Here is a 24,626-nt window from a genome sequence, read left to right as displayed (position 1 = left end):
GGGCAATATTTCTTTAGTACCACCGGTAATGGGGGTGGACTGGGAAATGAAGCATTCCCCATTACACTGGGACCTAACTGCACAGCCCATGCTTTCCAGTTAAAATTTGATTGCCTTGAATCCTGCGGATTATGGAAAATAAGAAAAAGGCCTAGTAAAATTTATGGGTTTTAATCATAAACCGATAGAATCACAGTAAATCTATCATAAGCATGCAGACACAGACCCAGAAAAAAAAGAGAGGAATGCAATAGGCCTGTTTTTCCTGGAGGTGCTGCATGTACCCATGGCAGGGACGGGGACGGGGGGAGCAGAGCCACCTCCTCCAGCGCATTGAGGTCCTGCACCTCAAATCCTTCCTTCTCTGCCGTGTCCTGCAAAAATCTGGTAGCAGGGATATCACTGCAAAGTCCACACTCCGGCTTACAGCGAACTGGCCAGACAGGGCTGGAGAGCTTGTGGGGAGAGAGGAAGGGTGAGGTGGGAAAAGAAGGGGGACAAGGCAGGAGGTGGGGGGAAGAGAGAGAAGGAAAGGGAGAAAGGAGAAAAGAATGCAAAGCCTGAAGGTCTTTCCTTCCTCCAATCCATGCCACTGTGCTGCTCCGTGCAGAGGGGAGGAGGGAGGCGGAAATGTGGAGGAGAAATGTGTGTGCAGAGAGGGGACCATAAGAAGCACAGATGTGATGGAAGAGAAGAGCACCTGAGAGGGAGAACTGACAGGAGAGCGAGAGGTGCACGGAAGGCAGAAAGTATTTAAAAAAATAAAAAACCCCGGAGAGCACAAGTGATAAGGAAGAAAAAAAGGGAGAGAGTGTGAAAAATCGACTCTGAAGTGGAGATAAGAGAGGGAGGGCAGTTAGTGAGAGAAGGAGTAAAATTAAGCGCGATAAGGTCTGATAGAAATGGGGGAAGGCAGCGAGCAGAGAGCCCGGGGGCTGTGGGGCGCAGGAGGACACTCCCTCCCCTCTGGGCGCCCTCACCCTGCGTAGGCAAAGGGGTTCATCTCAAACTTGGCCTTTTGTGCTACTTTCCATGCCTCTGTCGATCCAGGGAGAGGAACTGAGTGGGCCTGGGGACTGAAGAGGAGGGCTGGAGAGTCAGTGATATAAATGTCTCTTGGCAGGGTGCTTATAACTCTGATTCTGCCTCAGCAGCAGGAGGGGAGAGCCAGGTGTCTGCCAGGTACAACCCACAGTGGCTGGAGGAAACGTAGAGCCCAGTGAGGTGGGAAGAGTGTAGGGTGGGTGGTTGGAATAGGCTGCCCAGGGAAGTGGTGGAGTCTCCATCCCTGAGGGGTTCAAAAACCACGTAAACAGGGTGCTTCAGGACATGGTTTAGTAGGCGCGATGGTGGTGCGTTGATGGTTGGACTTGATGATCTTAGAGGTCTTCTCCAAACTTAATAATCCTGTGATTCTATATGTCCAGGCTGAAAGTGCTGAGCAACGCTCTCACCCTTCTCCCTGCTGCATCCCAGCACACAGTGCTTTTCAAGGAGATCCCCATGGGGTTCCTGGTCTTGGAAGCACAGGAGACAACGCCTGTTTCCTCTGTGCACCCTGAACAAATCTCTTCCAGTGTCTTTTCGCTGCCTTTTTCAAGTTGTTTTTAAAGTGCTTTGTATTTATTCTTATTCAAACGAAAGAAGTGAAAAGTCCTGTCTGGCTCTGACACGTGTTCCATGGTCAGCTGAAGAGCAGCTCTTGGAACCAAGCTCCCGCTCTCTCACCCCTGATTAAACTGCAGAAAAAACACACCGTAAATTTCAGCAAAGGAGAGGAATAGAGTTTATTCTTCAGGATTTTTTTTTCCTCATCTTTGCCAGCTGAGATGCTGGCCACTCTGAGAAGCTCTTCTGCTCCATCCATCTGCTTTAATCACATCGTGACTGCAAAGAAAAAAAGAAATTCTCCAGTTCACAAAGCATTGAAGATTAAAAATCAGAGTGGATAATAAACTCTGTGGCAGGCAGCAGTGCCACGGAGCATCAGGCAAAGTTGCTAATGAGGGACTTGGAGCTGGAGCTCAGATGCGGGGCCGGCAGTGTGGCTCTGCCGCCCGGGGGGGTTTCCAGTGGCAGAGGTGGTGAGGCTGTGGGGGCACGTGTGGGGCTGGCTGGTGCGTGGCAGGTCCCAGGCTGGGAAAAGTCCTCCACTAGCACAGCCCGAGCTGATACACACAAAGGAAATGATTTTCCCTCTGCTTTCCTTTTTTAAAGCATTTTTTTACCAGCAAAAGACTTGATTCCTCCCTTTGATTGCTGGAACACTGTAGTGTGCTGCAAATACCTTGTTGGACTTGGTTATTGGTGTGGGTTTTTTTAATCTGTGTTGAATTAGCTCTTTAATTACTGCATTAAAAAAGGATAACTGGAGTCAATTAAGAAGCTCTTTTGGATTGCTGGCGTTAATAGCTGTCCAGGAACACGGAGACCCCCCTCCACCTCTCTGCCGTCTGTTGAACCGCTGATGAGTTATTGTCAGTCCTGGCAACGGGGCTCAGACTGACATTTCTGCATCTAACGTGCCACTCTATGTTGCTTTCTTGGCTGCGCGTGGCTTGGCATCTTCCTCTGGAGGGCTGAGGCCTCGATGCATTCCTGCCTCTCCCAGGAGAGCGCTGCTCCAAGGCCGTACTCGCGGTCCCTGGAGCAGGATCAGCGGTGCAGGTGGAGTCAGCTGTGTGTGTTGTTGTTTGTGGTTTCCTATCTAGCTGACTGAAAATGTTGGTTAAACACTGGTAGGAGGGGAAGATCACAAAGAAACATTTTGCTTTGGCTCTTCTAAAAAGCCAAAAAAAAAAACCCACCCAAAAATGTAAAAGGCTTTTAAAAAAATGTGTTCATTTCAAAGTTATAAAGGAAAGATGGGTTAGAGATAAGAAACTAACAAATCAAAGCTCTTGAAACCCACTGCAGAGAAAGAAACACAAAATGTTTTGTGTAAAGATGAATAAAAAGCTGAAACCAGCAAAAAAATCCTCCCTCCCCACGAGCACAAATGTTTCAGGTTGGTTCTTCTAGACTGGTGCATCGCTGGAAGAAAAACAAACCCATTCTTTTCCCTGTTGGCACCCCAGGTGCCTGCCGCTTCTTTTTTATCATCTTGTAGTGACTTCGATCCCTGAAGACTCCTTTAGTGCTTTACAAATCAAGCATGCAAATCTCAGCTCATCCACCTTGGAGATGGCACTGAGGCTGGGCGGGCCGGGAACCCGCCTGCTGGTGCAGTGCCATCAGTCCTGGTGGCAGCTGGGAAGGATGGGAAGCCACCCACGGCTTCAGGAACGCTTATAAAAACCTTTAGTGCCATTATTACCCCTGTTTGCGGGGTGTTCTGTGCTTCAGGCACAGCCAAAGGCCATCAGGCTGTGCTGGGGTCCCTGAGCCGCTGTACCAGCCCTGTTTTTCCCATGGAAAGGAGCCTTCACATTGCTTTGCACCTTCTGGGTGTTGGGAAGTTGGCACCAAGCAGGCAGAGAAGAGCTGAGCTGCTCTGATGATGCTTCTCTTGTTTTCAAAACATGACTTGAGACATCTTTTTCCTCAGTGCTCTCTGTGTCTTAATTTCATTCTCTCCCTCCGTGGTTGTCCTCTGTTTAATTCATTTGCCGTATGACCCTTTTACTGCTTCCTGCAGCCTGTGCCACGTCTGGCTGAGGGCAGGCTGGCACTGTCACACCTCTCCTCTAAGGGATGCACCGGTCAGCGCTGCCCAGGGACCAGTTTATCCCACATTCCTCCCTTTTTCCTCCAAAAGCCCGTACAAACCTCCCAGACCTCCTGATCCCAAGTACTGGAGCTGAGCAAAGGGAGGTTGCTGCCTGGTGACCAGACACTCTGGTGATGGGCATGCTGGAGCCAGCGCATTACAGCCTGCACCGCCTCCCTGCTGCAGCCCTGTGCCTGTTCTCCTTTGGCTCCGGCCCTGCGTGTGTGCTTATATATGTAAGTAACTTTATTTTTTATCCCAGACAGGGTCACCTGCAAGCCCAGAAGCTGAATTCCCTTCGATACGCCTGAAGGTACTTGCGAATCAGGCTGCCAGCGCTCCGGCCTGTAAACCACCAGGAGAGTTGTTACAGGCAGGCGCGGAGCGTCACCAGAGCTGCTCAGGCTGCGGGGTGCCGGGGGCACCGGGGCAGGCAGGCACCGCTGCTCGTGCTGCCAGCACAGACACTGATGGAATTAAGCACCCCTGCCTGCAGGGACAGATGTCCGTAGCACAAGAGCCAGCTTGTCCCCCATCGGAGAGCACTGTGCTGCTGGCAACGGCGGGCAGAAAGTCCTCTTCCCAGGTAAGAAGCAGTGGGATCCCTGGTGCCCCTGATCCCATTGCCGGCATCCCTCAGGCAAAGCCTGGCCCTGCTGGCTCCCAGCCCAGGGAGCTGCCCCTGCCCTGGAGACTGCCCTGCGACAGGGCTTCAGGGCATCACAGACTCGTAGATTGGTTTAGGTTGGAAGGGACCTTAAAGCCCATCCAGTTCCAACCCCCTGCCATGAGCAAGGACACCTCCCACTGGATCAGGCTGCTCAAAGCCCCATCCAACCTGGCCTTGAAGCCCTCCAGGGATGGGGCAGCCGCCACTGCTCTGGGCAACCCGGGCCAGAGCCTCACTGCCCTCACAGGAAAACATTCCTCTTTAAGATCTCATCTCAGTCTCTCCTCTTCCAGCTGAAAACCATTCCCCCTCATCCCATTCCTGCACTCCCTGATCCAGAGCCCCTTCCCAGCTTCCCTGGAGGCCCTTTCAGCACTGGAAGCTGCTCTAAGGTCTCCCCGAAGCCTTCTCTTCTCTGGGCTTCAACAACCCCAACTCTCTCAGCCTGTCCCCACAGGGGAGGTGCTCCAGACCTCGGATCATCGTCATGGGCTCCTCTGGATTCACTCTAACAGATCTGTGTCCTTCGTGTGCTGCCCCCATCTCACAGCGCAGAGGGCAGGCAACGCCCCCCTGCTCCGTACTGCCCCGTCTACGCACACCAGCGCTGCGGCCCCGCTCCCCCAGCTCTGAGGGTGGGCAGGGAAATGGCTGTAAAACACAGCCGGTCCTTGGGGGAAAAAAGTCAAATTCTTCTTGGTACTGTGCAGGGCCCAAGACACGGCGCGAAGTGCCTTTTTGGGGGAGCGCAAACCTTTGGCATCAGTGGGAGACTTGCTCTGGCCTGTGGCTGCTCCAGGTGAGGCGGCTGGAAAATGCCTCCGAGGCGATAAAGCGAGTGCTGGCCAGAGATACAGAACTGGACAGATCAAGAAGTCAAGATTTTGCATTCCAACTATCTATAGGAAATAGGGTTTTTTTATTATTTCAAGTTTTCATAAAAATCCATAATTATTGAAATCAAAGTTACAGAAGAAAGTTCGTAACTTTTATTGATTTTATTTCTTTTTTCTTTCTTTTTTTGCCCCCCCTGTTGTTTTTCCCTTTTAGAATTATATATCTGACACCATAGTCCATCAGACAAAGTCCTTACAAACACAGGAGTCCTGAAGACATCAGCTGAATGTTTTCCTGGTATAAAGAAGAGGAGGAGAAAGAGGTGGTGACAGTGCGGGTGCAGTGGGTTTGGACGGGGGCGAAGGGCATGGTGGAAGGAGAGAGGTCGGTATGTTTGTAGCAACGTTTGTTTTTCAATTATTTTTATTTGTTCATTTGTTCTTTTTCTTTTTTTTTTTAAAAAAACACCATTATTATTTGCAAATTGTTGCCTGGTTAAATCATTTTCATGTTGAACTTGCGCGGTGCGTCGGCAGAGCTGATGCCCGCATCGGACTTGCGTGGCACGTACTCGATTTCAATGTTGTGCTTGGTGTTGCCTTTCCCCCGGCTCCACAGGAAGAGGAGCACCAGACAGAAGAGCACGACGCCCAGGAAGGAAATGAAGCCCATGGTGGTGGCAATGATGAGAGTCTTGATGTCAAAGGGGAAAGGCACGGTGGCGCGCGTGCTGTTGGCATCGCTCTCGTTGGGCTGGTTGGAGATGAACGCGAAAGTCTTGTTGGGCTGGTGGGGCCAGTCCGGGGAGTAGCTGCGCACGTGCAGGTGGGCCAGCATGGTGTCGTTGCCACCCGCGTTGCTGGCGATGCATAGGTAGGTGCCATTGTCCTGGATCTGGGCGTAGCGCACCTCCAGCGTGCCGTCAGGGAAGACAGTGAGCCGCCCGTTGGTTTTGGTAGAGATGAGGTGCTTCCGCGGAGAGAGCCACATGATGGTGGGGGGCGGATCCCCATCTGCCCGGCAGACAAAATGGACCGTGTGGCCTTCATCCACAAAAATCTGCTGAGGTTTGCGGTCCCGTATCCGTGCTCGGCGGCAGGTGAAGTAGTTGGGTAGGAGGACATCGGGGAAATCTTTGAATTCCTTGCCCTGGACGAATTCAGGGGTGGAGCAGGTAGGCTGCTGCTTGTTGAAATTCAACCTCCATCGCCGACGGAAAACCCAGAGCAGCCGACAGTCGCAGGCTAAGGGGTTGTTGTCAAGGATGAGTGTCTCCAGGTTGCCCACCGAATGGAAGGCCGATTCCTCCAGGGTGGTGAGTAAATTCCCTGACACGTTCAGGATGCGCAGGTAATTGAGGCCACGGAAGGCGAAGGGCTCGACCGTGGTGAGCTGCCCTCCCACCAGCTGGATCTCCTGCAGCCTGAGCAGATCATGGAGCATGGAGCCCTCGATGGTGACAATTGGGTTGTAGGACAGGTTCAGGAATCGGAGGTAAACCAAGTGCCTCACTGACACATATGGGATGGATGTCAGGTTGCAGTGGGTGATGGACAAGGAGGTCAGGTTCAACCCGTAGAGGCAGTTGGATGTCATAGTATCCAGGTAGGGCCAATGTGAGATCTCAAGGACTTTGAGCCGGTACAGCCTCTTGAATGAGTAATCCCGGATTGTGTTGATGTTCAGATGGCGCAGCCGCAGCACGATCAAGCCATGAAGGTGAGACAGGGCCTCTGTGGGGATGGAGGTCAGGTTGCATTTCTCCAGGGTCAGCTGCTCCAGGCTGTTGAGGCCGCTGAAGGCCCGGTGGGAGATATAGACAAGGTCGTTGTCCCCCACCTCCAAAGACTTCAGGTTGTACAAGTCCTGGAACATGTAGTCTAGGAGGATCACAATTTTGTTCTCACTAATGTCTAGCTTGGTAAGGTTGCTGAGTCCGGTAAATACCCCCAAAGGGATCAGCTTGAGTCTGTTACTCCTGAGCCCCAGCGTCCTGAGGTTGAAGAGGTTGTTGAAAGCCCCAGGTTCAATGGCACTGATAATGTTCTCATTTAGCTCCAGCTCCTCCAGGTGAGGGTAGTTGGCAAATTCATCCTGGTTGAGTGTCTTGATGCGATTCTTGCCCAAGTCCAGCAGCCTGGTCTCAGTCGGGATCCCCTCTGGCACGACCATGAATCGCTTCCGGTGGCACAGGACGGCACGCTCCTGGGCAGAGCATTCGCAGCGTGGTGGGCAGCCTGTGGCGGAGCCAGACAGGATGGAACCCAGCATCAGGAGGAGAATCGGCTGCCAGCAGGCCAGGATTGGGCTGCGCATACTCGCCTCCCCAGCTACCATCCTATCTCTCACCTGCAGGTAACATGGGGGAGAGAAAAAGCAAGGTGGACGTAAGCAAACAATGGGCACAATCACATTTTACTGTCCTGATAGAGCTGATGTTAAGGCAGAAGGCACCACAGAGCTTCTCATTTTCCAGCTGAAACCCATCTCTTCAGCTACAAGACCATCTCTCCTCCCCACCCCCCAACTTTCCACTTAACGACTGAACGTGCGCAGACTTTGAGTGGAAAGCCTTCAGGAATTTGTGTCAGACAGACCTTGCTTCCTTGGCTTGTTAAAAAAAAAAATTAATACTAAACACATCTATCTACATCCTATTTTAAGCTCTCAAAATTATTCAGTTCCCTGTAGATGGAGTCTGAATATAAAGGCTGCTTTGCAAATGCAGAGGAGCTGAGCACGGGATTGAGCATCTGGGGGAACCCTGCTTGGGGCGACTGCCCTTCCTCCACCCTCCCCAGGCTCCCCAGCAGCCGGGTTTGGTGCAAGGCCCACAGGAATAATCCCTTGCCTCTCGCCTTGCCTGCCTGCAAGGTGCAGAGCTCCACTGTTCCCCTCTAAGACAGCAACCAGATGTTGGATGCCTCCACAGAGCCAACTACAGCCTGGTGGGAGGTCCAGGGGGATGTGGGATGAGGCAGCCGGCCTCGACTCAGCTGGGAAAGGCCCTTCCTTCCCTGGGGAGGGCTGGGAGACCCAGCTGGGGGTTATGATCTGGCTTATGCCCCAGCCCAGATCCACCCTGACCCACTGGCAAGCGGAGGCGAATGCTCCCTGCTGTGCTGCCTCTGTTGCATTTATTTCCTTGTTGCTCAAGCTGTTATGAGGGATCAAAGCATATTAATATTGCATATTAGATGTACAGCTACTCCAGACCATGCTTGTATCTGTTGTTATGTGTGCACTCTGCATTGCTCCCACTAATGCTATTTATGGCTATCGCTGAATAGACTCCATACATTACTTCCATTGGCCCTGTTTGTATCCATCATTAAATAGCCGGTGCATTTACCTTCCCTGCTCCGGCACTATTTATGGGTCTGGTACACATGCTGTGCATTACTTCCATTGCGTCTGTTTATGTTCACCGTTTCATATAGATCTATGACCCAAGTATAACTTTGGTTCCCAAAAAATGATTCAAAAGGTCTTTGTAAGATGCAAGCATGAAGGATGACGGACTGGCTATAGAAACACCCACCAGCACCATACTGGAAACACCCAGGACTTGGCACTCCAGGTGATCTGGTTGTGAGGTCCGGAGTCTGCATAGAAATCCTGCCCTGGTTTCCTCCCTGTTTGCTGTCCTCCGTTCCCTTCCCCTGCCACCTCTGTGGTGGGGCTGGTTGCTGGGGCACATCAACCCATCATCGCGGTGCAGCGCCAGGAGCTGATCCCACACAGCTGCCCTGGCAGCAGTGCTGAGCTCCTTCCCGCCAGTCCCGGGCCAGCACCTCCCAGTCCGGTGGAAGCATTTCCAGTGGGTTTGCCTGGGCTTGGGCCAGGCTGCTAAGAGCCATTTGCCGAGTATTTACAATTCATCATCTCCCGTGTCATCACCTCCCTCGTGCTGACGGTGCTGGGCAGCCTTACAAATACAAGCGGGGCTGCCACTGCCTTTGCGATGTGGCTGGGGCCGGCACGCTGGGATGGCACCACCGGTTGGCAGTTCCCAGGCAAAGGGCCGCTGCTGGAGAGGGGCAGATTTAGGCTTGATATAAGGAAGAATTTCTTCACCATGGGGGTGGGGAGGCCCTGGCCCAGGTTGCCCAGGGAAGGTGTGGCTGCCCCATCCCTGGAGGTGTTCAAGGCCAGGTTGGATGGGCCTTGGGCAACCTGATCCAGTGGGAGGTGTCCCTGCCCATGGCAGGGGGGTTGGAACTAGATAAGCCTTTAAGGTCCCTTCCAACCCTAACTATTCCTTGATTCTACATGGGTGTGCTCCTCAGGCTCTTCCAGGGGTTCCCCATGCTACCATTGCCACCTCTCCCCATGGCAGCATGGGGCTGGTGAGTGTCCCCTCTCCCTTCCCGTGCGGTGCCGGTGGCACTGCCGCTCTCACCACCCGCTTGCCAACACGCTCCGGCTCGCACACAGCCTCCCTTGGCCGGTGTTTCTCAGAAACCAATTCCCGCTCCTCACAGCCGTGCTGAGAAAGTCATCAAAGCAAGCAAAACACCGCATGCAAAACAAAATACAGGCTGAGGGGCTTAATTATACCAGGGCTGAAAAGACTTCAGCTCATTAGAGTGCCAGGCAGACGGCCTTATTTGGCTCTGTTCTGCGCTGAAATCGCAGCTCTGCCCGTGCGTGCAGCCGAGTGCGGAGCAGGGGTGAGAGCCGAATCCTGCCGCAGGGCCCCGTGTGCAGCTCCCACAGCAGCCTGGACCTCCCTTAGGCCAAATCCTGCCTCACCACCAGCGGGAAGGGGTCTACACCTCCAACACATTTGGTGCCGTGCTGCTGGCCTTGGCGGAGAGGCAGCAGTCGGAGCTGGTAGGAGCGATGCCGTGACGATGGATAAAATATAAACAGAGAAGTGATAGATGAATAAAGCAAAATCTGCATGGTGTTAAAGATAAGACAAGCCCACTTGTGTAGAATAAAAGTCTAGACACACCTCACATGTTATTAGTTCTCAGCTAAATTTAAATCCATGATAAATACAATCCCTGACAAAAACATCTGTAATCTTAATAGCCAGAGTCACAGAAGAGCTTTGGGAGAAAGACAATGAATAAGCTGGAAAATTCTGGGCTAAGATGAGCTTTAAATCACTTCTAGTTCCCATTTACCTCTGGCTGTTTTAGAGAGGAATATTCACGCCTCAAGGCGAGGCAGATATTAAGAGATGCCCTTCTAAAAAAACCTAAAATTGTGAATTCTGTGTGATCTAAGGTCAACAACTCACATATGGCTTTGCAGTGACCATCACATATGTCCCCATAGTGGCCGAACTCGCATTGCATCAGCAAACTCAGCCCAAAGCTACAGCCGCCCATCCAGCTGTGCCCCAAACCTCAGCCCAAAGCTAGGGATGTCTGTCCATCTGTCCCCCAAACCTCAGCCCACAGCTAGGGATGTCCATCCAGCTGTCATGTGTTGCTGGGCAGGCGAGGGGCCGCAGCCACCTCAGATGGGCTTGCGGGACTCTGAGGATGGGGCTTAGTGTCACTGGAGGAGTGGCTGCTCAGCAGCTGCCGTCTGCAGGACACTGGTAAGAGCTGAGACAACGCACACCAGCGGCTTTCCAAAACTTGGAGCCCTCCCAGACTTACCCTGTGGAGGACCCTGAAACGTGCCCGAGCATTCCTGCAGGGCACCCAGCCACAGCCCCAGCCTGAGCCGCCGGGCAGGGTCAGGAGATGACGCAGAGGTCAGGCGAGCCCAGGGAGAGCTGCAGCCCTCTGGCATGAACGTGGCTCTCATGTCTCACATTATAAAAAAGAATCGATAAGAAAGGAGCAGCTGGTGGACTCACTGCCTTTGGGCACTGAGCAAACCAGTGCAACCCAAATCATACACATAGCCATGGCACCTACTGACCCCTGTCCTCACCACCCTAGGGATGAGAGCTCCAAATACAACCCCTTCCCCCAGGGAAGCTGCCAGACTCATCCTGAGAGGCACAGATATGTGCACTGGAGCCACGCTGCCTTGGTGCTAAATGCAGCAAGACCTGCTGAGTGGCTCCGGCTGGGATCCACGCTGGGAGGAAAGATGCTATTCTGAGCCTGTGCCTGGAAACGCAGCCCAGGGCCAGGCTGGAGCACTGACGTGTGTGGGGTTCACGCCATCGTGATGGGCACAGGCTGCCTTGGCGTGGGAAGAAGAGCCCTGGGGAAACCAAACCCAGGGGACAATCCACGGAGCCCAGGCGTGGCAAGAGCATTTGCTCCCAAGGCTGCCACTGCCTTCCTGCCCCGAGAGTGGGCAGCATGCTTGCCCGTGCCCTCCATCATCACTGCTGTCCCCTGCTCACCACCCCACAGGGGTGCCCGGCAGCCGGGGCTGTGCCAGTGCTCCTTGGCTGCAAGCGATCTGTCTCCCGTGCTGACAGCAAGAGAGCGGCAAAAATCCCCGAGTCAGCTATAACCCCCACCTGGCAGCCATAAATTACAGTGCGGGAGACGTTCACCCTTGAACCAGATGCTTTCGAGAGCATCGAACGACAACAGGCAATTTAGGACGCAGCGAGCCATATCCCCAGGGCGGGAGAGGGTTTGGTGGGCTCAGCAGGGATGGGGGAGCACATTCCCCCATCCCATCCATCCCTGCAGAAGCCGACCTTGATGCAATGCCGTGGGGAACACAGAGGCCAGCCTGATCCCAGCGGCACCAGGCACCCATGTGTGGGTGCGGGAATGGATGCGCGTCAGCCATGGGCTCACCGCTATCTTTGCATGAAGCTGCCAAGACACAGCGCTCAGAGTCAGTGCTCTCGTCTCCTCTAAGCTGCTCCAGCTAAATCAAATTTTATTGAACTTGACTACATTTTAGAGCTAAAGACTCCAGGTTTACAAATAAATATTTAACAACCTTTCCTGCTGCTAAAAGAGTTGCTTATCCAGACCCCGGGCTCTGCACTAAGTGTTCCTCCAGCTATCTGCAAAGCAGCAAAACAAAGGGAGAAGCTTCCATTTGCCAAACACATTTGTGCCTATTTCCTCCTCTCTCCATCATTCCCTTTGCAACCAGCACACATTTGTGGTCCTTTTCACATTGTCTCTCCCTCATCCTCGCCCCACCTGCTCCCTCATCCTCCTCTTTTCCAGCCAGTCCCTGGAACACACAAAAAGGCAGTAGCTGCTCTCCTCCCCCGTGCCCAGAGTGGGAACAGGGGCCAAAGCACATAGGGTGGAGGGAGCATTTTCCCTTCTGGGGCCGTGCTGCTTCACACGGGTAAAGAGAAACCAAAGAGGAGCTCCTAAAGTAAGCCCAGAGCACTGGCAGGGCTGTGGATAGGGCAGCTGGAGGCACAATCTCAGAGGATGCTGCCCCATTTCCTCTGGGTCTTCACCAATGGACAGGGCTGTTAATGATCTGAAAACAGATCAACGTGATGCAAAAGGCTGCCCCGTATCCTCTCCTGGCCCAAAATCCAGACCAAGAAGTGGGACAGAAAAAAAGCAGAAGACGCCTCCAACAGTGCCTCATTCAGGGCAGTGGGGACCCACAAGGAAGCAGCGCACAGCAATGAACGCAGGCAGAGAGCAGACGGCCCCCAGAACGTCCAGCCACAAGCCGCCCACGGTCACCGGCTCCCCTTCACCCACATCAAGGCATGACTCTCAGCTGGGAGCTTTTGCTCGGCTTTCTGAAGTATCTGCTTTCAGCCGCTCTGAGACAGGAGCCTGGAATAGGTGTGCGGGAACCTGATCTGCTCTGGCAGTTGCTCTCAGGCTGTAAAAGAGCATGAAGAAGTATTTAAGATGCAAATCCCCTTCCGGCACTGAAACCGCCTGCCTGGCACCAGATATCCCCCCGCAGCCGGCCTGCAGGGCTGCCCTGCAAAGGCATTTCCCTGTGGCAACACCGTCTCTTCCACCCAAGGCATGGTGCCCTCAGTGCAGCAGGGATTAAGTCAGGGAAGCACCAAGCCGAAGGGCAAGAAAAGCAGAAGAAAGTGGAGAGAGATGCACAAGAGAGTGGACTGAGGGGTCAGGGTGCTGGAAGGGGGCTGTCCATCCCAGCCATCCCAGCTGTCCACTGTGGATCTGCTCGATCCCACGCAGGGACAGTTATGCACGGCAGGGGGACAACCAACAATGGCCCAGAGCTAACCTGGAGAGTGGTGAGATCCCGGTCATGTCTGCAGGGTGCTGAAGCTCAGCGCAGTTTTTGCTGAGGCTGTTTCTTGCTGCGATCACATCTGTGCAAGAGCTGCTCACCCTCCTCACACCTTGGCTCCTTTGTTTTGAACATCTTTTCTCTTTCTTTGGCTACACATGCTTCAGTGCCCCATCAGCAAAGAAAACATCCTGACAAGTGATCAATAAGTAATCGCAAAGGCAGCTGTGGATGCCGGGGGTGTAAAGCCCTGAGCTAGCACGAGATAAATGAGGAGAATAAGGGTGCAGCACACTGTGGAGCTCAGGCTCGGAGCCAGCGCCGCTCTGCTACTCATTGACTATGGTGGCTGGGATGCGGGCTGGCCCACCGCTGCTGGCTGGTCGTTCAAGCTTCCCATGTTAGGCAACCCAGGAGGATGAAGGGATGGTTTTCTGCTTGTGAGACAAAGAACAGGAGAGCTGTGCTTGCTGGGAGAAGATCTCCCAAGGGTCGGTCTTGGGACTCCAGCAGCAGAGATGTTTCAGGCTGGGTCAGCAGGAGGATGGTGCGCACTGGGATGTGGGAAAGAACAAGCACCAGCTGTTCAACAGTGCTTCACCTTCTTCTTCCTTTATTTTGGCAAATCTTCCTGGGATTCCTGTCTCCGAGGACATGGGATGGGTCACCAGGATGTTTTAGATGCTCACCCAAAGGCCCCCGGCTCAGCAGAGACTTGAGTGATGAGCAAGTGCTGTGCAGAGGAGGCTTCAGTATTGCACGAGGGTCTCTGTAGAAGTTTTTTTCTTCACTGTCCATAGCTGTGAAAGGAGGACGGAAAAACCCCAGGCTCTTCTTATGGCTATGGAAACACTTGCACCAGAGATACGAAAGATCTGCCCAAAGAGTGTCCTCTGGGAGAGACGCCAAGGTCACGAGCCATCCCCTAATGTGCCCAAGGCGTCCTGGGACAAGGCTGTTCCTGAGGCAGCACCCGTAAATGCCCTTTGGGAAGAGTAGGGCATTGCCAGCTGCCAGAGCCTGGGCCACTGTCCCGCTCCTGCGCACACAGGTTAAAATCTGCCTTCTCCCAGCACAGCTCAGTCGTGGCTGGCAGCCGCCCCTTCTTGTTGCGCTGGAGGGAGGACTGTATTTTCCAGGGAAATGATTCAAGCGGTACCTGAACACCCATGAGCTTGGCCGTCCTGCCCGTCGGCTCCGCGGGGCCCCGGGGCCGCTCTGTGCAGCTCAGCACGCTGTCGCGGTGCTGCTGAATCAGCTGGAGCGCAGCTGTACGCTGCCTGTGCGAAACCCTGCGTTTCTGCCGGGGGCAGGACTCCACCCGACGTAGCATCAAAGCGGCTGGTACAAAGTCACCCCGCTGCCAGGGCATGTTTCCTCCAGATCAGGAGCAGATGGCATTTCTGTACGGGTTCACCTCGATGCTGGGTGCAGTGACCAGTGGCCTCCCGCGTCCCCAGGCCCAGGCACCAGCCCCGAAGGATGGTCCCCGTGCCAGGGCCAGGGCCAGCGTCCCCACAGCTCGGCGAGCCAGTCAACGTGCCTGGTAATCCCAATGAACAAACCATACCTCAGGGCGCCATGAAGGGCCCAGAGAGGCCGTCTGGCACCAACATGAGTTGTTCCCTTCCCATCGCTCCCTGTCTGGGGACATCCCATCCCTGCCAGCCATCAGTCTCTGCCCAAAGGTTCTACAGTGCCCTGGAGCTCTGCTCAGCACTCGGCAGCTCCAGCAGGAGAAAACCTGGACCACAAACAGAAACAAGAGAGAACCCCAAGGCCTTCCGCCCTCCTTTATCCATGGCTGGCTCAGCAGGAGGGCAAATACCAAACCAGCCCAACACCTTGGTCCCATGAGCAACCTCACCCCATAAGCGAACACAGCCGAAGCTTTGTGATGTGACCCCTCTAACAGCCACGAGTCCAAGCTGCTGTGTCCCCATTGCGTCCTTCAAGGCAGAACCCCCAGATCAAAGTCCCAAATGCCACACAGTCACAGCAAGCGGCGAACAGCAAGCGCATCCTGAGCCTGCAGTGCTACAGACACAGGGACCGATCATGTTCTTTACGTTTAATTTAAGCTTAAGACTGTAGTTACGGCACCACTTCTGTTCCCATGCCACACCCCTCAAATACCCCTACAACAGGACACCTAGCACAGTACCAGGGCTGCTCCAGAGCGCTCCATCTTCCCTTGGAAACCTCTGGGACAATAGCAAGAGGACTTCAGAAGACACAAATCCAGCAGCTTCGCTGACTCCAGGGAAACCTGCTGATTTACCTCCCTTTAGGACCGGCCCCGGTATTTTTAAACTGCTGTCTAAAATAAGCAGCCTCAGAAGCCTTTTGGAAGAGGCCGACTGCAGTCCAGCCCAGCAACGATGGCTCTGGGAGAACACATTGGCAGCAAGGGCACACGCAGGCCGTGCTGCCAGGACCAACAGCCCTGCCAGCCCTGGTGGCACCAGCAGAGGTGTCCCTGCCCTGTCTCCCATGGGGACACGAGGGCAGAGCGGGACTGTGGGCTCAGATGTGTTTCAAGGAGCTTTGAGAGACAAAGGCCCTGATCTTCTCCATCCACTTCCTTCCCGCAAGCCAGACCTCTCTCTCTCTCTGTCTCCCAGTTATTATTGAGTTTTGTCCACATAATATCAAATTTAGTGCCGCAGGAATTCTAGAGAGAGAGAAGTGGAGAAAAAAGTGATTCAAAGAAAGCACAAATGATGGCAAATGGGGAGAGAAGATTCCTTTCCCCAGCCTGGTTTTCTCTGTGCTGGTTTACATGTATAATTCTTTCTTCTTTCGCCCTTTCTCGCTTGTTTGATTTTTGCATTATTTATGGCTTGTCTTCAGGGCCTGTATTTGCTGTTATTGTTTCATTCAACAACAAAATAGATTAGATAAAAACAAACTGTGCTGAGCCACGGCTGAGCCTGCCTGTCCCCGAGTCAGCCGGACCCACGAAGCCGGGCAGGGCTGCGAGTGGGAGCTGCTGGGCAGTGCCACCACCTCAGCAGCCCTTGGAGCCCGAATCCCTGTGCTGGGGAGGTGCTGTGGGACCTGGCCTGGCCAGGATTTGGGCTCCAGGTGTTATGTGTCCTCTGCAGGTATGGGGGTTGCACACAGAGCTTCTGGGGTCCTGGCACAGCACCCAACCCTCCACCATCCCCCAGGCAAGAAGGAAAAAGCTGGTTGAGAGGAGAAGACAAAACACTGGGAACTCTAGGGTGTTTTAAAGCAATTTCGTGAAATCAAATGCACTGATTTCACTGGCAGGGGTGCCCCAAACTGAGCCGGCACTGGCTGCACGTGCTATGTCCCAGCAAATCTTTGGGAATGCATCCCAGGAACACAGTGCCACCCCGCAGCGTTGTGCTGGAGAAGGGCTCGGTGCAGAGCAGCCTGCGAAGCAGCTGGAGCAGGGGAGAAAAGCACAATTGGTTTAATGCCTACGATAAGGGCTGTCAGCATGCCGGCAGCCTCAGCCATGCTGCAGGGAGCCACGCTGTTCCCTGGTCTTTTCTGTCTTCCAGCAGGTGATCGCGCTGAGCCTGTGGGCACAGAGAAAAAGGAGGAACCCAGCGTGGGGATGGAGCGGTTCCCCCGCTGCCCGCGACAGAGGGCTGCTTTGGGGTGGTTTTGTTGTGTTTTGCTTGAGCTGAAAGAGATGCTTTCTGCCCCTTCCTCCTTCTCCCCAGTGATGTGGATAATAATACAGAGACCGCACTTTGGGCTGTGTGCGAGAACAAAAGTAATCACAGGGAAATACAGTGCATAGAAATTAAATCGGAAATGCAAGTCCAGGGTTTCCATTTCGGTACAGCTTCTGCACCATTTCCCATTGAAAAGGATAAACAGGCTGAGCACAAATCAGTTTAATGGCAGCACCTAATGGCAGCACAATTCCATGTTTCCCAGAGCCAACCGTAGCTCAAGCCCAAAGCGACAGCTCGCCACGCAGCACGCCAGCTCCATGGGGCGCCCGCGGCACGGCACAGCCCTGGCTCAGCTGGGGGACACCGGGGACCCGCAGGACCCTCGGGAGCTGCAATAACCTGGGCACAGAAGGGCCAGTGTCCCTCTCCAGGTTTGGGATGCCAGTGGGCCCTTGCCTGCCCGATTCCCAGCAGAAAAGAGGTGCCCTGTTCGATGGCCCTGAGCTCCTGGCAGCCGGCTCGGACCCACTGGGAGCTTGCAGAGCTGCGCCAGGCTGCTCTGCCATCAGGGGCCGGGAAAGGAGGCTTCCACACTGTTCACTCCCATGGCCCTAATTCCTTTCCTTCCTCTGGCTCCTGCAGCGCATGTTCATTTATAGCAAGGCTACAGCTTGCCATTTATTGTTCCACCTAATCCTCATGGCCATGCCCTGCTCTGTGGTACAAGGCACAAGCCACACGCCAGCGGAGCTGGGGTAGAAGCAAGCCACCAGGCCATTGCTCGCCTGTAATGCCCTCCCTGGCTCCCCACACTCACATTTGAGTTTAGACCACATCAGTTTGGCTGCCCTCAGTCCAATGGGGCAGTGGGAAAAGGCGAGGTTCAGGTACGGGAACGAGAGGTTTGTCCACGTGCCTGCAAACAGGGAAGAGCCTCTGAGAGTGCTCAGACTTCACTCACCACCCCCAGGTTGCCTCTGAGGTCTAAATCAGTTGTTTCCCATTTCACACTCGACATCTCAAATCCAAACAAAGAGCTGAAAGAATAGATCACGTCAAAATATTTCTGCTTCTCCCTCCTACGAGAATTCCCCATCAGAGACCAATCCAATTAAGGTGCTGGTTATGAAATTAAACATAATTACAGGAGTGATATTTAATGTTTCGCATTCTGATAAAGAAATGGAATGGAAACGACAAAAAAAAACCTTGTGGGTCCCACTGAGCACTGTGGGGTGGCAGGGGGAAAGGGCTGCCAGGGGAGCAATGGCTCTGCAGGGCGGCAGGGCTGGGCTGCACCTTGAGCACCCGGCTCAGGGACCCAAAGGCAGCAAGGGCAGGGAGCTCATGGGCAAATCCTTCAAGGAGCAGCGGCCAACCTGGCCCCCACAGCAGGGGATCAGCCCAGCCTGATGGCTCCTGGAGGGTAGGCTGCCATTTGAGCATCGCTCGGATGTTGTTGGGCCACAGGAATCACATCTTAGGAGGCTCAGCACGGTCCTGCACCCTGTCCCCACTCCCTGCAGGGACCCTCCGGCTCATCCGCAGGACTGCCACCAGCTCATGACACCAACCCCAGCCCTGAGACAAGGGAGAGAAGATCTTCAGTAGGCAAAGCCATTAGCCTCTGACCAGGACACTAGGGTCCTCCTCTGGAACCCAGGGAAGCCATTTCCACGTGTGGACACACGTCTATTGCAGGACGCCCTGGGCATCAAAAGGCTGACCAGCTTGTAGAGACACAGCAGAAAAAATATGGAAGAAAACATGCAGGACTGTTAAACAGAAGCCATTTCTGTGCTTAACCAGGAGAACAAGCAAAACTAAGCCAAGCTCCCTGTGAGAGGGATCACAGAATGGTTTGGGTCAGAAGGGACCTTAAAGATCGTTGAGGTACAACCCCCTGCCATGAGGTTATTTCAGGTTGCTCCAAGCCCCATCCAACCTGGCCTTGAACACCTCCAGGGATGGGGCAGCCACCACTGCTCTGGGCAACCTGGGCCAGGGCCTCACCACCTTCACAAGAAAACATTTCTTCCTAAGATCTCATCTCAATCTCCCCACCTTCAGCTGAAAACCTTTCCCCCTCATCCTATTCCTGCACTCTCCGATGAAGAGCCCTTCGCCAGATTTCCTGGAGCCCCTTTCAGTACTGGAAGATGCTCTAAGGTCCCCTCAGAGCCTTCTCTTCTCCAGGCTGAACAACCCCAACTCTCTCAGCCTGTCCTCGTACAGGAGGTGCTCCAGACATCGTATCATCTTCATGGCCTCCTCTAGACTCGCTTTAACAGATCAGTTATCACCTGCTGCCTATCCCAGTCCCATGCTCAGTCAGGAGATGCTCTTTGGATGGGGCATGTGGCCACAGAGTACAAGGGATGGTGACTGAGGTGCTGCCAAGGCCAGAGCCACTCGTGGGCCTCATGCCACGGCTCCCCCCACCACAGCCACACTGCTGCCAAGGGATCAACACACTCTGTGCATCCTCCTGGCTGGGCAAGGGATGGTCCAGGTGGGCTCTCTTACTCACTCCTGACTGCTGCTCCCAGAAGGTGGGAATCACCTGGGTCTCGCCCCAGCACAACCATTTGCACCAGCAGTGTGGGGTCTCTGCTGAAGCTGGGCCCCCCCCTTCCCAAGCCAGCCACCGTCACCTGCTAACGAGGAGATGAAGCTCTCCATGGCTTTTATTAGCATTTATTCAATTGCCTTCATCAAGCTGACAATTAACACTGCCAGCTCAGACAGGGCCACCTTTGTGCGACCTGTTTTTCCCCTGGCTCACTGTGCCGAGGGGGAACAGAAGCTCTGCTGACACCACTCCTGGAGCTGGGGAAGCACTGGGGGGCCACAGGGCTGCTGTTTCTCCCCTTCCCCAAGCCAGCCTCATGCTCAGACCCTCCTCTCTGCATCGCACATTCCCTGACACTGTCCCAAAGGCTGCAGATTCCAACAGCCACCAAAACTGGCTGTTCGTAAGCCATGTCCCCAGCCAGGGTCACAGGGAGCTGGCACAGACAAGATCTCTCTCCACGCAGCCATTCCCCTCCACAAGCTCTGATTTTCACACCCCTGAAGGAGAGGGAGAAGGGGGGAAAAATTGACTTGGCAGAAAATTGAGGCCTTGGCCTTCAGTTGCTTTCTCCCTTTATTTTTCTTGGATTGTTTGATTTGTGCTAATCATTTGTAGCCCTCTTTTTCTCTCATCCCAGCCTTCCCCACTATATGACCAGCTCTTCTGGCTCTTTTCCCACCAAAAGCCATTTCTGCTTGTGCTGGATAACCCTGCTCCCTTCTCTTCACAAGTTTTAGCAGAGAACAGAGGAGAGCCGCCAACTCAGTGCACTGGATGTGTCTGAGAGCTGAGCAAACACTCTCCTTCGCCAAGCCACGCTGCGAGTTGCACCACCAGCTGTACCCTCTTGTCAATGGCTCCAAATCACCATGCCGATGGCCAGTATCAAGCATAAAGGGCGAGTACGGGCACACCACGCTCACGTTAGGCTGTACCACGGAAGGAGAGGCAATACAAGACAACAGCACCACTAACATCCATCCCAGCATCAGCACTGCCCAAGCCAAGGGGCTGCAAGCCAAGAGGGGACCCCAAGGGCTGGCAAGACTCAGCTGAGGTAACACGGAAAAGTGTCCTTCTAGCCGTTTCCACATCTGAAGCTTTGCAAAAGTGGTGTTGGAGTCACATTTTCCACCGGGACATTCATTACAGAGGTGTGCCCATTGCAAACACGCTCTCCCCTGTCCTTAATGGGATGAGGTCCAACCTCTAGCCCTGGCACAGGTGTCACCCTCAGGCTGTCCCAGTGCCCAAGAGCCAACCAACACACCCAGGCCCATAGCTCCCCAGAGTCAACCACACACATGAAGCAGCATCTGAAGGGGTGCGTTAATCCTCATCGAACCACAATACCTTCAGTTGTGCTTTATAATTCAGCAACTGTAATTACACTATAATTACACCATAATTGTGGCGTTATTATAAAGTGATTTATCAGCCCCTGAAATAAAACCACAGGTTACAGGATTTTATACTTGTTACATACAACAAGCAGTATAAACTCCAGCATCATTGCAGGAACTGCATTAAGTAGGAAACTAAAGAAAGAGTAAGTCATTCAGTCGTGCTTTTAACCTTCCAGTGATACGAAACAGTGGTAATTAGAGGTATCACAGAGCAATTACGTTATAGGTGTAGAGTAACTGCAGCACGGTAAGGTATTACAGATGTAAAACCTTTTTATTTTTAATTAAACCCTCCACAAAAAGGCCTGGAAAACCTGACTGCTCCCCATGTGCTGTAAACTCAGCTCCGCTGTCTCCTCCAGCTGCTTCACGCCCATCCCTCACAGAAAGCTGGGGCTGCCCGAGCCCCTGGTGCCACTGCCCGCAGCCCTGCCCGCTCTGAGCTGGGGGCTTAGAGCCAAGAGAGGGGGAGAAATCCCTTCCGCTGCCTGGTAACCTGCGAAGTCCCCACCAAGGACAGTGCTGCCCTCGGGGAGTCTGTCCCCAACCCAGAGTGGCAGGCACAGGGGAGGGAGAGGAAGGGTCTGCATACGGGGAAAACTACCCCAGCTTCTGTAGGAAGTGTAGGAGGATTTACCCAGGGCAACATTTCTCTCTTGGCCTTGTTCATCAGCCTTGCTAGGCTAAGAGAGCAGAGATCACCTCTCCTCCATGGTATTAAGCTACCAAGCCCAGGTTCTCCAGGAAGGAGCCAGGAGCAGCAGGCAAGAAGCATGGCCAACCCAGACATCTGGTCCCACCAAGGCCCAGCCCACGCTGCTGGGCTGAGCAGGGCGTCACGCACCAGGAGAGCGAGGCTGCCTCTGCGCTCCATGGCACCTGGGACAGGCAGTGGTTGTAACTGGCCATTTCCACTTACAAGAGGTCCAGAAGAGGGACAAGGCATGCACTTGAAACCGGGAGAATGGATGTGGAGGAAGGAGGTCAAACAAAGGTTTGGGCTCTGGTGCCAGTGGGGGACTGGGATAGCTTCACACCCACCTTTGGGGTGGGGATGGCTTGGGCAGTGCTGGCAGCCCTGGTAAGGTCATGCAACCCCCATGCCGGAGGGGTGGCTGGAGGCACAGCCGCGCCGCTGCTCCATGGATGCCGCCAGCAAGCGTGAAGGTCAGGTCAGGGCTGCTGCAAGGGGCAGAGCAGCGAGGAGAGGGTTAAGGCTGGCAGGAGGGCTGGGATGGGGATGCTGAAAGGGATATCATTTCAGAGCAGAGCTCCGGTAGGTGGTGCAGAGGAAGGGGAGATGGAGGGAGAAAGGAGAAGGAGCAGATCTGTGGACTGGGGCTACTCCTGGAGATGCATGAACTGCTCAGCTCCGTGGTCCCTCCATGGGCTGAGACCATGGAGAACAGCGTGGGCTGGGGGAGAGCACGGGGCTGTCACACTGGTCCCTTGCTGCAAGCCAGCAGGTAGAGTCGCTCTCTGGAAAGGGCGTTTGCGGGGGAAAGACCATGGATGGCGACTGCTTGGGCGGTAGCTGGGCTAGGGACAAGCAGAGAGAGACAGCAGAGCCTCAGCTTTGCCATCCAGCAGGCATCTCCAGTGAGACCTGATCCCACTGGTGCCCACACTCACACTGCCCCTCCCTCCTAGTGCAAATCACTTTCACAGCACCAACACTCCTATTTCTTCTCGGAGGTGGCGAGCACCTGGAGTGAACCATGCCTCTACCCTTCGCTCAGGCTATTTATACATCCAAGGCGCAAGGTGAAAAATCTGATAACCTACGCACGGTATCAGAGAGCAACAAGCAACGGCACTGCCCCGGAGGGTTCCCAAAGCCCTTCTGGCTAGCAGGTTCTCAAGTCAGCCTTGCAATCCTGCCTGCCCTGCAAAGCCCCTTCAACATTAACCTCCTTTTTCTCCACCCAAGGCAAACCAAAGGCTGAGCCCACACCAGCAGCCTGACCCACTCCAGCATCTCCAGTTCTCCAGGTTTGCTCCTGCATGTGGGGCTGAGCCCAGGCAGGAGGAATCTTCCAAGTCCCCAAAGCCCCCCTGCAGCCTGAGGCATCATCCCATAGGCAATAACTCCCCATGGCCCCAACTCACCTCCCTCCAGGCTGGGGGGCTGGAGATGGGAGCCCCAACTCTGAAAAATTACCCCCCCATGGCTCCTGCCTCCAGCCCGGATACTCGGGGCTGCTGAGCTCTCCCTGCCCCCGTTTAACCCTTCACATCTGTGCCTTGGGGATACGCAGAGGGCAAATTCCTCCTCTCGAATTAACCCCTGCTGGCTAGGGAGCTGGGCACAGCCGCCTTGAGGGCTGATCCCCCAGCCAGGCAGCGCCGTCCCGGCCATACCCTACCTGAATATGTAATCTGCTCCAAGCCGGCTAACTCATCTGCCCAGCTACCGGGAGGAGGAGGGCTCCCACACCAGGATGCGGCTCTGCGCACCACCGAACCCCAGCCGCTTGCTGGGAGGGCCGGGACCCCCGCCCCACCGCCTGGCTGGGGAGCGGAGACGGGGGGAGACCGGTAAAGGGAAGATGCCCGGGCGGCGCGGGGCGGTGGAGGCGGCAGAACGAGCAGCAGAGGGGCTGGAGGACAGCAGGACACACGTTCCTCGAGAACCCAGGGCGGGCAGCCCTTCCGTCCCTCCTCTCCCTCACTGCCACCTGGTCCCGCACCCCGGGGCGCGGCGCAAACCCGGCACCGGCGGGCACGAAGGCGCACACCCAACACACGCATACCACCACACGCATACCAATACACACACACAAACACAACCCCCCCCGTGCCCTCCCCGCACCAAGTTCCCCTCCCGCAGCCCCCCATCCCGCTCCGGCATCCCCGCCCGCCTTACCTGCATCTCATCCTCGCCGGCGATCTCCTTCGGTCAGAAATGGCATCTCCCCCGGCCCCCACCCCCTCCGCCGAACCCTCCACCTGCAGTCACGCAGCTCCCCCTCTCCGCAGCGGCAGCAGCGAGGGGCGGCGGCGCTGCCGGCTCCGAGCCGCCCCCCCCGGCCCCTCTTCTCCCGGGCGCGGGGCGCTCAGCGGGGCCGCCCCAGGGACGCTCGGGCAGCGGCTGCCTCCGCTCCGCGCCCGGCGGGGGGCGGCGGTGGCGGCATCGCCCCAGCGGGCAAGCTCGGCGAGGGCTCCGCTCGCCCGCTGCCGCCGGCCGGGAGTGCGGCGGGGCCGGGCTGCCGGCGGCCCCCGCCTCCCCTCCGGGAGGAGCCCCGTGGGCCGGGGCGGTGCGCGGCGCGGCCGCGGACAGTCCCCTCCTCCCGCCGCGCCGAGGGGAGGCGAGAAAGCGGCCCCCGCCCGGCCCCCGGGCGCCCTGCGGGAGCGGAGCCGAGCACCCAGCGCCTCCCCCGGCATCCGACAGGAGGGGGCTGGCGGCCCCGGGAGCCCTCGCGAGGCGGGGAACAACGGCAGCACCCGCTCCGCCGCCGCCCGTGCAGCCTCCGTGCTCGCAGAGCACGGGCTGGGGGAGCGCTGCCGGCTGCCCCTGCTCCGGTACGCAGCCCTGCATCGGTGCACAGCCCTGCTCCGGTCCCCAGCCCTGCTCCGGTACCGACCGTGCATAGGTGCACAGCCGTGCTCCGGTACCGACCGTGCATCGGTCACAGCCCTGCTC

The 24,626-nt window shown here is 55.3% G+C and overlaps 1 protein-coding gene across 4 annotated transcripts in view; it reads right to left on the bottom strand.

Moving 5' to 3' along the window:
* Window positions 1-5,270: 5,270 nt before the first annotated feature.
* The window catches only part of LINGO1 (leucine rich repeat and Ig domain containing 1), a 168,034-nt gene continuing 148,678 nt past the window's right edge, over window positions 5,271-24,626 (bottom strand). For 3 of the 4 annotated variants that reach the window (XM_054077687.1, XM_054077689.1, XM_054077690.1), the window contains one exon: window positions 5,271-7,565. In XM_054077687.1, coding sequence (XP_053933662.1) covers window positions 5,712-7,553 — 1,842 coding nt within the window. In that variant the 5' untranslated portion in view covers window positions 7,554-7,565 and the 3' untranslated portion in view covers window positions 5,271-5,711. Of the gene's footprint in view, window positions 7,566-23,849; window positions 23,999-24,626 lie in introns of those variants that run through there. The other variant, XM_054077686.1, reaches the window with a different exon arrangement.

This window comes from Cuculus canorus, chromosome 12 (genome assembly GCF_017976375.1).
Source record: "Cuculus canorus isolate bCucCan1 chromosome 12, bCucCan1.pri, whole genome shotgun sequence".
Taxonomy (NCBI): Eukaryota; Metazoa; Chordata; class Aves; order Cuculiformes; family Cuculidae; genus Cuculus; species Cuculus canorus.
Note: the sequence above shows the minus strand (reverse complement) of the source record. Positions and strands in the feature narration are given on the sequence as shown.